The 12,713-nt window shown below is 41.4% G+C and overlaps 1 protein-coding gene across 1 annotated transcript in view; it reads right to left on the bottom strand.

Annotated features, from left to right (window-relative positions):
• LOC129525975 (T-box transcription factor TBX20-like) overlaps positions 1-12,389 on the bottom strand; it is a 53,587-nt gene extending 41,198 nt beyond the window's left edge. The window contains exon 1 of the mRNA XM_055358885.1: positions 12,342-12,389. Coding sequence (XP_055214860.1) covers positions 12,342-12,389 — 48 coding nt within the window. The remainder of the gene's footprint in view (positions 1-12,341) is intronic.
• Positions 12,390-12,713: the final 324 nt, after the last annotated feature.

Below are 12,713 nucleotides of genomic sequence, written 5' to 3'. Positions count from 1 at the left end.
CAGCAGGCAATGTCTACTACTTAACAATTTCCTTTTGTAGGATTCATGTTTTGGTACCAGCAATTCTCCTGCAGTACAACAGGCCTATATCCCTAAAATTGAACAAGCAGGCTACGTGCAGTGGCTGATGTCTGTAATCCTAACACTTTGGGAAGCCAAGGTGGGAGGACTGCTTGAGGCCAGGAGTTCAAGACCAGCCTGTGAACATAGTAAGACCCTGTCTCTACCAAAAAAAAAAAAAAAATTAATGTTTTTAATTAGCAGGCCGTGGTGGTGCACACCTGCAGTCCCAGCTACTTCAGAGGCAGAGGCAGGAAGATCACTTGAGCCCAGGAGTTTGACGCTGCAGTGAGCTCTGGCTGCTCCACCCCACTACAGCCTCGGTGACAGCAAGACCCTCTCAAAATAAAATAATAACAAAATAAATAGAGCATGCAAAACTTATGGTGCCTATTCAAAACACAGCTTCATTTTTTCCACAGCCTTTCAGTGAGACTAGGTATTTCTCTGACCTTGAAAATGTTTAGAGCAACTTCTACAACTTTGATGGTCATTTTTAGGCAATAAAAAGTTTTCCATCATTTAGCCAAAAACATAAACTCAGTTTAGTAACTGATATGTCCAATCCACTGAAACAGTCAAAAACTGTTCAAGGTTAATCTTCAAGTCTCCCTGAGTTTGGACTAAGAAAGAAAAAGGGACATTCTTGGCTTCTACCTATCTTCAGATAGACTATTAGTCAAGTTTATGGTCTTTGGAGGCAGGTGGTTTGAAGAAGGAATGAGGAGAAAAAGGATCTTACTTGGCTGATGCCACTGTTTTCTCACTGAGCAGCTTCAGTGAGTTCTTTTGGAGGCTGATCACAGGGACTCTCCCCAGTATTCCTTTCCCTAGAGTGAAACAGTTTTTCCAGGTGGTCACTTGCAGCTTTCCTCTTATCCCCTGGCATATATCTCCACTTTCCTTTCTCTTGGTTCTCACCTCTCTCAAGGCAGCACCCTTGGACAAGATAAATGCAGTCCCAAGACCCTTGGACAAGATAAATGCAGTCCCAAGGCTGGAAGAAAACAACACACACACACACACACACACACACACACACACCCCTCTGCCTTTGGGGAGGAGGATGTAAGACCTCCTAGGACAAAACAGCCCTCTCAGAATCCTCCTCCAATCTCCAAACTTCTAACTCATTTACAACCTTATGTGGAAGAGCAATTTAGGCATCATACAACGAGTTTTAATTCAACTCTTTAATAACTCAAGTATCTCACATTTCCTGTTGGAATGCAGCACCTACCATCTTTGAAACTTAGCCAGAACTGAAACTAAAATAATTTAAACAGCTTATGATCCTTGCTTAAGTAAGCAAGTTTCTCAATTAAATATTATTACCTGCTGGTTATGCTTTGATGTCCACTTATAAGGCATGTCAGGTTTTATTTGTTTTTTGTTTTTTTAAGACGGAGTCTTGCTCTGTCGCCCAGGCTGGAGTGCAGTGGTGCGATCTCGGTTCACTGCAACCTCTGCCTCCTGGGTTCAAGCGGTTCTCCTGCCCCAGCCTCCGAAGTAGCTGGGGTTACAGGCACCTGCCACCATGCTGGGTTAATTTTTGTATTTTTAGTAGAGATGGGGTTTCACCATGTTGGCCAGGCTGGTCTTGAACACCTGACCTCAGGTGATCCACCCACCTCAGCTTCCCAAAGTGCTGGGATTACAGGCCTGAGCTATCGCACCTGGCCAGTCAATATGTTTTGAAAGTTGGTTTGGTTTTTTTATTGTTTTGTAATGAAATTTAACCTTCAGATTAAACTGTTCTATATTTTAAATTCTTTTGTGTTCATAAAGTTACAATAACTGTTGGGCAATTAATTTAATCTCCCTTGATTAAATCAATTGTTGCTTATAGGTGTTTTCCATAGATGCCATTCTTCACTCTATTTAGTAGCTAGCGTCAACAGGGCTTTTGACATTATGGCAAACTATTTGGTAACCCATTTATTTGGAAATAATATAGAATATGGGATAAATTATAAAATATAGCAAGGCATTTTGGGTCAGTAGATTTTACAATTTATTTTTGTTTTCAGTTGGTAAAGGGGGAAGGAATATAATATGGAAAATGCTTGAGTGTCTGAGTAGTGGAATTGCAGACCCATCATGAGTGGGTGTTAATGTCAGAGCTTCCGGACATTTGAGGCAGAGGAGGTGGTTAGCAAGCCAGGGAGGGCCACCTCCTGAGGATGGATGGCCCCAGTGCTGGCACTCATCTCCATGAGCCCCATCCACTCTTGTAACTCTTTCCCTGGGTACCATGAGAGCACCATCTCATTCCCCCGAGTACCACAAAATGGCTAGAAACCTGGAGAATTTGCAACCTCTATCTCTTGAATTCATTGGAAATACTGGCTGCGTCGCAGTACTCACCGTTCCTTCGCTGATTGTGAACATTTGAAAAAACAAGCAAACAATTAAACAAAGGCAAGGATCATTCATCTTAAACTTTCTAATACTCACTAAATTCATCTTGATTACCTTTAGGCTTCAGCCCACAGGAAAATGTTTCTCTTCCATGAGTGTTGGATCTGAATCAGTGATTCTCAAAGTTTGCTACACATTAGAATCACTCGGGAGCTTTTAAAAATCTCAATGGCCAGGGCTCCTTGGGCCAATTAAAGCAGAAGCCCTAGGAATGAAACCCAGGCATCAGTATTTTTTTAAAACTCCCCAAACAATTCCAATATAGAGCCAAATTTGAGAATTAGGGCTGCAGTGTAAGTGACTCTGGCCCATGGTGGAAATAAAGGAAGGATACATAGCGAAGTTCTTATTTAGCTTTCACAGATGACAATCAGCTAACATTACAAGTATATGCTGCTTTCAAAAATTCAACAAAGGAAAACCAAAATTTATAAAATAATGATTTAAGGCTGAGCGCAGTAGCTCACATCTGTAATCCCAGCACTTTGGAAGGCTGAGGCCAGCAGATCCCTTAAGGCCACAAGTTTGACACCTGCCTGGCCAACATGGCAAAACCCCATCTCTACTAAAAATACAAAATTAGCCAGGCATGGTGGCACACTCCTGTAATCCCAGCTACTCAGGAGGCTGAGGCAGGAGAATCACTTGAGCCTGGGAGGCGGAGGTTACAGTGAGCCGAGATGGTGCCACTGCACTCCAGCCTGGGTAACAGAGCGAGACCCTGTCTTAAAAAACAAACAAACAAACAAACAAAAAACAACGGGTGGCCAGGCACAGTGGCCCATGCCTGTAATCACAGCACTTTGGGAGGCCTAGGAGGGGCAGATCATGAGGTCCGGAGTTCAAGATCAGCCTGGCCAATATGGTGAAACCCTCATCTCTACTAAAAATACAAAAATTAGCCAGGCGTGGTGGTACACACCTGTTGTCCCAGCTACTCAGGAGGCTGAGGCAGAAGAATCACTTGAACCCAGGAGGCGGAGGTTGCAGTGAGCCAAGATCACACACCACTGCACTCCAGCCTGGGTGACACAGTAAGATTCCGTCTAAAAAAAAAAAAAAGAAAAAAAGAAAAAAACAAAATTTACATTAAAATATCTTCTTTTGGCTGGGCGCAGTGGCTCACACCAGTAATCCTAGCACTTTGGGAGGCCAAGGTGGGTGGACTGCTTGAGCCCAGGAGTTCGAGACCACCCTGGGCAACATGGCAAACTCCTGTTTCTACCAAAAAAATGCAAAAATTAGCCAGGTGTGGTGGCATGTGCCTATAGTCCCAACTACTTGGGAGGCTGAGGTGGGAGGATCACATGAGCCCGGGAGGTGAAGGCTGCACTGAGCTGTGATCATGCCACTACACTCTAGCCTGGGTAACACAGCAAGAACCTGTATCAAAAATAATAAAATAAAATAAAGTATCTTATTTTTACGAAAGGGTTGACCAAAGATTCCTTGAAGGAGTAAGTACTCCCAATGCAAATTTTCATTAGATGTACAAAAGCAGCGTATGTTTTAGGAAAGTGTGTATTAATATAGTCTACTATTGTCTCAACCAAATATGTATGTCTCAAATCTGAATTTGTAATCATCCCCAAATTGGATCCCCCTCTTCTGTCTTCAATAAATCTGTCAATAATGAAACACCCATTGTTCCCTGGTCTTGAACGCAGATGTGTTGACTTTATTTTTTAATTTTATTTATAATTCTTATTTAATAAAGTCCTATAACTATCTCTTTAAAATGATTCTTGTTTTCTGTTTTTGGTAATACTTCCAGAAGGTCCACTTTCTTAAGAATAGGCCCAGTTATATTCCAAGATTATTACTACAGCCTCCTAATGTGTCTCCCTGCTGTCTATATCAACTTTTTAAAAAATACCACTCCTCTCATGCTCTACTTTTCTCAACAAGTTTCAAAATTTCCCATTACATTTTTTGTTTTTGAGACCGGATCTCACTCTGTCACCCAGGCTGGAGTGCCGTGGTGCAATCATAGCACACTGCAGCCTCGACCTCCAGGGCTCAAACGTTCCTCTGCTTCAGCCTCCTAAGTAGCTGGGACTATAGAGGTGCACAACACCATGCCTGACTAAGTATTTTTTGTAGAGACAGGGTCTCATATGTTTTCTAGGCTAGTCTTGAATTCCTACCCTCAAGCAATTCTCCTGTCTCTGCCTCCCAAACATTGGGATTACAGGTGTGAGCCACTGAGCCCGGCCTCCAATTACATTTAGAATAAAGCTTATACTCTTTAGCTTGGCCTACTAACCCTTCTGCAATTTTACGCTATAGTCCTGCCTTTCACTTCTCACTTGTCATGGATGCTAGATTTACTCTAGCCACATCTATTTTTGTAAATCCTTTCTCTGAAGAATATCCTCGTTGCTGCATTCTTTCTATCCATATTTTACTCTCTTTTAGGCCCCAAATCAAATCCACTGTCCTCCAAGATGTCTGCTGGCTGGGCCACCTCTGTCTCTGAAGGCCTCTCTATCTCTTTCAACCTCTATTAATATTGCTCTCTTTTTCTCTCTTTCTCTCTCATTATAAGCTGAATATTTATATCCTCCCAAAATTTGTGTGTTAAAATCCTAATGCTCAAGGCACTGGTATTAGGAGGTGATGCCTTCAGGAGGTAATTAGGTCATAAGGGAAGAGTCCTCATGAATGGAATTAGTGCCCTTAGAAAATAGGCCCAAGGCAACTCATTCTTCCTTCCCACCATGTGAGGATACAGAGAGAAGGCACTATCTATGAAAACAATTCTAAATCTGAGAGAGAAAAAAACACACACACACACACAAGTAATTCTCCTCAGCATTATCTGTAACAGAAAAAAAAATTTTAATTTCTATAGAATAATATTAATGATGGTATAGCCACCTTTCCAATACTATGAATTCACTAAAAATATTGTTTAAAAAAGACTAAGCCGTACAATGGAATACTACTAAGCCAAGAAAACGAAGTACTGATTTATACTACAATGTGGTGAACCTTGAAAACACTGTGCTAACTAAAAGAAACCAGACATAAAAGGCTACATATCATATGATTCCACTTAACATGAAATGTCCAGAATAGACAAATCTATATATAGAGAAAATAGATTGGTGGTTTCCAGGAGTTGGAGAAAGAGGGAAATGGGTAGTTACTGCCAGCAGGTATGAAGTTTATTTGGGGGGCTGAAATTTCTGGAATTAGTGTTAATGGTTATACAACCTCAATACACTGAAAAACACTGAATTATATTCCTTTAAAGGGTGAATTTTATAGTATGTGAATGATATCTGAATAAATTTTTTAACTATACCAATATGGAAGATGTATATGACATCATATGGAGGAGAAAAGTAAGGAACAAAATTATATAAAGAGTAGCAAAAATTTCTCAAGTATAAAAGAAGTTTTTTAAAAGAACAGAATGTACTGATACACTAATAGGAAAAACACTGGTAGGAAAAAAACAGAAACACTGAAGGAAAAAAAGTATTTTTTCAGACAGTTTATACAAAGTTAGGTGAAATATCTTTATTAACGCACAACCATATTAATGCAAAGCTGTGTTTTGGTAGGAGTTCTGGGAACCACCCCATAAGAGTCCCTGTGACTTAGTGCCCCGGAACAAATGCCAGTTTATACTTAGAATTTATTTCCCTGGGCATCACACACAAACACTCAGTTGATAAGCTGGCTGAAAACAACCTAATAATGTAGCTATTTTAACTTAGGCATCTATTCTATGAATTATAAGAACATGATTGGCTTTCACTGTGTATTGTTAAAGAACTGGTGATGACTTGTGCCTGGGCAGACTAGTCCCCAAGTTGCTGGCTAGTCTGAATAAGAGCCAGGAAGGACAGTCCCTGACTGGCCCCATACCAGGGAATGCCTGGTGGCCACACTGCTGCTGACCCTGAGACAACACAGTCCACATCATGTCCACACCTCTACTGTCAGTCAATGCTTCTCCATCTCTGATGAAAGTGACTCCACCAAACCAACTAGGAAGTCCCAATTTCCTTCAGAGACCCACAGGCTGCCAAGAGGACCCAACCCTCCTCTTCCACACCAGCATGAGCTAAATTCTCCCTGGAGTAAAAAAAACTGTAGCCTCCATCTCTCCTCCTTATTTATTTTTTGTGCAAAAAAATGTTCATGGCATCTTTATAAAAACTAAAACTGGAAACAACCCAAGTCTCCATGAACAGAACATCCATGCTCCATTCGTCCTGGAGAATAAACTATGGTACATCTCTTCTCTTTAGCTAGCACTTCCATCTCCATTCTCCACTGGACCTCAAAAAAGGAAAGCTGAGGCACTAAAGCCTGCTTACCTTATTTGTACCTTGTGGGTTGGTATTTCTGAGGAAAGGCACACTCATGCAAGGAGAGAAAAAGAAGCTGATGCTAACTTCCATCTCTGTTACTAGAAAATGAATTCTTTATCAGAGTAATATGTCTAAACTTGCCTAAGCCATACAAGTATTGATAAAACCTAAAACTAACAGCCACATGTTTGGAGCTTGCTGTTTTATTTTAATCGATAAAGCTTCTTCATTTTAAAAGATGATTTCCATTAAGAGAGTCTCTCAGAAGCTTCCTGGATTTGTTATGAGTTGTAAGGGCCAATGAGAAAAACATTCCAGTCAGTATTTCCAGGAATCACAAAACTGTTCACACAGTGATGTAAGGAATTTGACAAGTGAATGTACAGCATGTGCCGTGTTATTTTTATTTTTAGAGCATGTTGCGGAGTTGTTAAACCCTCAAATATGCATCAGACATATTCCCAAGCACTCATTTGCTGGGAATAAATTCATAGATTTAACTCATCTGTGCTGTTTTAAGGATCCAGGATATATTCTAAAGAACAAGAGAATGAATATTAAATACAAAATAGAAATTTCCCTAGGAATTATTTTTTTCATGTACTATTCCTCATGTATATTTCATCCAAAATTTGCTAAGTAAACTGCTCATTGTTCAAGCCAGTAAAGATAATAGTCTTCATCAGAGGTCTCCTCTGGAGTCAGACACACCTAGATTCAAATCCCAAGTCCATCTATTTCTATATGTGTTCTTGGATAATGTTCTCAACTTTCCTGGTCCATAAAATAGGAAGTTACTTTTTTCTCTAGGGGATACGCATGTACACATTACATATATATGTGTGTGTGTGTGTGTGTGTGTGTGTGTGTGTGTGTGTGTGTGTGTAATTTCTTTGGGTGTTGTATTAGTCAGAATTCTCCAGAGAAACAGAACCAAGAGGGTGGATGGATGAAAGAATAAATAGATGGATGGACAGATGAATGGATGGACGGACGGACTGACAGACAGACAGACAGATAATCGGTAATTTGCTCATGCAATTTTGGAGTCTAAGACCCAAGGTCTGCAGTCAGGAAGCTGGAGACCCAGCAAAGCCAATGTATAGTTCCAGCCTGAGTCCCAAGTCCTGAGCACCAGGAGAGCCAGGTTCTCTCCAGGAGACCCAAGGTTCAGTGTGAAAGCAGCAGGCTTGAGACCCAAGAAGAGCCAATGTTTCAGTCTGAGTCTAAAGGCCAGAAAAGACCAATGTCCTAGCTCAAAGCAGTCAGGGAGGAGTAGTTCCCTCATACTTGAGGAAGAGTCAGCCTTTTTGTTCTACTCAAGCCTTAACTGATTGGATGAGGCCTATCCACATTAAGAAGGGCAATCTGCTTTACTCAGTCTACCAAGCTAAATGTTAATTTCATCCAAAATGTTTGACCAAACATCCGGACACCCCATGGCCCAGTCAAGTTGACAACAAACCTACTTTCAAATATTAGCTATAATCTATCTCTATCAAAAAATTATCTAAGAAGTATAAATGCCCAAAAGGTTTGTGTCAGTTTGCAAGACAATGGTGTATTACTCCATGTATTTACTTATTTCTTTTTGAGAAGGAGTCTCATTCCATTGCTCAGGCTGGAGTGCAGTGGCACGACTTTGGCTCACTGCAACCTCCACCTCCCAGGTTCAAGCGATTCTCCTGCCTCAGCCTCCCCAGTAGCTAGGATTACAGGCGTGCCCCACCACACCCGGCTAATTTTTGTATTTTTAGTAGAGACGGGGTTTCACCCTGTTGGCCAGGCCGGTCTCAAACTCCTGACCTCAAATGATCTGCCCATCTCGGCCTCCCAAAGTGCTGAGGTTACAGGCATGAGCCACCGCAACCAGCCATACTTATTTTTAAACACAGCATCTTTTCCCAGCCTTCTTTACCCATATGCAGTTTCAGTAGTATGTAACATATCCTCTATTTACTCAGCATTATTTCATCATTCTGGATAAGAAGAGAATTAGGAAACTTCTGGAAAGTTAGCTGCTCTATTAATTGTTTACAGATTCCATAATGACAACTTATGGCACTTATGAGCACTGGCGCTCAGATAATCAGACATTTTAACAACATTTTACTTTTCATGACTCCAGAAGATTTTGCATTAGTCTAGACTCTTCTGGGAAAGAAGAGAATAGAATTAATAGCCAATGCAACTTCAACAGCTTTTTTAAAAAACTAAGAGTGAAATATTCATCTCTGTTGTCACCAAATCCAAGAAAGTCACAGATCAGATATACTATCCAGCAGCCTGCTTCAATTTCTCTTTATAATACTGAATATATTTCTTTCTTGAACAGAAATCAAAGTGGTAACATACCTTTCACTCTAGTGTAGTTGTGGATTCAAAGGAAACCCAATTTATAGACTACAGACTGACTTTACATTTTAAAAGGCAGTAAAGGAATAATCTGTAATTTCTACTGCATTCTAAAGAAATGGAAATCAGAAATTCAAAACATTTAAACATCAAACTAATGATTGTTTTAGAAAAATCACTCCAAGAAAATCTGACTTTCTCGCTTTTCTTCTGGCAGATCATATCGTAATGTTATTCACGGGAATATTCTTCATAATTCATGAAAGATAATTTTTCTATACATTTAACACTTCTGCTGCTTTTATTTTCCTGCTGTTGAAGGATCAATAATAAAGTCTGCATAGGCCCACTGGAAACATGAATAATAACCCAAAATCCTCTTAAAAATCTAGACACAGAGCATCATCACTTTCTACTGAATAGGAATTTATTCTTATGAAGGCTTCTGACAAGCATTTTCACCCTTTGTACCTAAGATTTTATTTGATCCATATGATATAAGCAGATAAAATAGATGAGTAAAATGACTTCATTTTCTCTAAAGACAGGGTCAACTGTTCAGAATTGCTTTTTTCCTCTTACAATTCTATCATACTCACTTTAGTGTCACCATGGAAAAGTTAATTCAAAAAATATGTTATTATATCTTTCAGTACAGTTCTCTGTGTTTCAGAAAAGAATGGTGTACACACCGTGGCACAAGTGGGAGGATGAGCTTTCTTGCTATAGCTCCCCTCCTGTCCTCACATATATCTTCACAGGAATGGGGTGGGTGGCGGGGGGGAGGTTAAATTTTAAAATTCTAAGGTTCTCAATAGTTTTCTTTAAAACAGGTAATTTGGCCAGGTGCAGTGGCGCATGCCTGTAATCCCAGAACTTTGGGAGGCTGAGGTGGGTGGATCACCTGAGGTCAGGAGCTCCAGACCAACCTGGCCAATACGGTGAAACCCCGTCTCTACTAAAAATACAAAAATTAGCTGGATGTTGTGGCAGGCGCTACTTAGGAGGCTTGAGGCGGGAGAATCACTTGAACCCAGGTGGCAGAGGTTGCAGTGAGCCGAGATCACACCATTGCACTCCAGCCTGGGCGATAAGAGCAAAACTCCATCTCAAAAAAATAGAAATAAATACAAACACACATACATAAATCAGGTAATTTTCTTCAAATCTGCTTAGAAATTAAGAAGAAAAGTCAGAAACATTGCATCTCTAAAAGATTGCTTTATTCCTTCATCTGCCTCTATTAACCAAGGAAAATTTGAAAGATAGGGAGAGGGAGAGAAAGTGATACAGGAGCTAGAAAGAAATTATTAAGGCAGATAGTGAGGGAAAGAGAGTCCTTGGCAAGGTTTCTCTTTTAATGCAAAAGCAACCCCCAAATCATTTCTTTTCTAACAAAGAGCAGCCTGAAAAATCAAGCTGCAAGCATAGAAAAGCAAGCTAGAAGCTTGCACGGGTGAATGCTGGCAGCTGTGCCAACAGGAAAAGGCTACATGGGAGCCAGGCATGTTCAACATGGAGGCTCCATCTTCCCTTTTGTCAACCACGTGTACAGTAAAGAGGCAGGCAACATGGCATTAGCCAGGTAGGGAACCCATTTGTATAATAAAAGATTAGGGTGGGGAGGCCAGTTTCTTCGTGTGCTATGCAAACAGCACACCTGGTCCGACCAATATCTCAGGCCCTGTGTAAAGCAGACACCGCATCCTCAAGCTCGGCTATAAAACCCCGTGCATTTCACCGCAAAACTGGAAGACCCACTCGGAAGCCCATCTCTCTCTGCAGGAGACAGAGCTTTTCTCTTTTCTCTTTCTTTCACGTATTAAGCCTCTACTCTTAAACTCACTCCTTGTGTTTGTCGGCGTCCTCGATTTCCTTGGCATTAGACAACGAACCTCAAGTTTTATCCCACACAAACGATGCCATTTCAAAAGGACAAAGGTTCTTTTCTTCAGGGTCATGGCACAAGAGATAGAGCCCCACTACCACCCTTCCTCACTTACACCCTAAGAGTCTCTCCCAGGTGCTCACAGGCAGAGAACAGGTAGGAGCGGTGCCCACTCAGACCCCAAACTGGAGGGGTCACAGAAGCTGCTCCACTTGGGGCAGTTCGCTGACTGCTTTCATCCCCGCTGTGGCTGCAGCTGGACTCCATTCCAGCCCCAAGGGAATGTTTTGCTTCAGAGACTTCTCATCTGCGTTCCCTTGCCTGAAATACTCTTCCCTCAGATTCCTCAGCCTCCAAGTCTTTGCTTAAATATCACAATCTTGTTGATTTAGGCCTCCTCTGAGCCCCTATTTCAAAATGTCAGTCCCTTACCCTATTTCCTCCTTGTCTCTCTTTCCTACTTTATTTTTCACTATAGCACTTACCGTCATCTGCCCTGGATGTCTTCCAGCCCCAGCCCCATATTCACTTGCCACCGTCTCAGCCCTGCCACGTGTACCAGGAGGCTGACCAGATGCTCTCCATCAACAAGCTCTGCTGTCCTTCCGCTTCCTGTCGGGTTTGACCAATAAAAGGCAGTAGAACGAGATCCAAGGAGGGAAGAGAAAGAGGTTGGGAATTTATTCTCCCAGCTCCGCTCCTGCCAAGTCCCAGTGTGTTAGCTGCCTCCCTTTTTTTTTTTTTTTTTTTTTTTTGAGATGGAGCCTCGCTCTGTCGCCCAGGCTGAAGGCAGTGGCCTGATCTCGGCTCACTGCAACCTCTGCCTTCCGGGTTCAAGTGATTCTCCTACCTCAGCCTTCTGAGTAGCTGGGACTACAGGTGCGTGCCACCATGCCCAGCTAATTATTTTTGTGCCTTTTTTTTTTTTTTTTTTTTTTTTTTTTTTTTTTAGCAGAGACGGGGTTTCACCATGCTGGTCTTGAACTCCTGACCTCAGGTGGTCCATCTGCCTTGGACTCCCAAAGTTCTAGGATTACAGGTGTGAGCCACCATGGCCAGCTGGTTGCCTCCCTTTTGTGAGGACCACACTCCCTATCAAGCAGCTCTCTCCCTTCAGCTCCCTTCTCTGAGTAACTTCTCCCTCTCCTTACTTTCAGGTGTTAAGAGCTTCTCCCTGTTACTAGCTCCAGGGCATAGCATAGCCCTTGTGCTTTAAGCACTGTTTTATTAATTACTAACCTTTATTAAGCTCTTTATTAACTACATTAAGTTAATTAGACTCTTCTCACCATTTTGACAATGACCTTTACTTTCCAAACTGCTGCATCATCTGGCATCTTACGTATTTTACTTAATTACTTGTTTTTCTCCCTCCGCTAAAACATAGGCTTCATGAAGTCAAGATTTGTCCCTTTTGCATACTACTGTATTCCCAGCACCTACAAGAGAACAGGGAACATAGTAGGAGATGCGAAAGAAGCACTGGATAAATGACTGAATCACGAGTGAACGTATGACTTAGGAAGGGACATAGAAAGTCTAACTCCCCATCTTCTCTGTATGCTGGGTCTCTGCCTTTTCAGATGGTGTCTTCTGTTTCTTTCCTTCCTCTGTTTTGTTACTCTTTTTTAATTTTTGTAGGTACATAGGTCTACATATTT

This window comes from Gorilla gorilla, chromosome 10, assembly GCF_029281585.2.
Source record: "Gorilla gorilla gorilla isolate KB3781 chromosome 10, NHGRI_mGorGor1-v2.1_pri, whole genome shotgun sequence".
Classification (NCBI taxonomy): Eukaryota; Metazoa; Chordata; class Mammalia; order Primates; family Hominidae; genus Gorilla; species Gorilla gorilla.
Note: the sequence above shows the minus strand (reverse complement) of the source record. Positions and strands in the feature narration are given on the sequence as shown.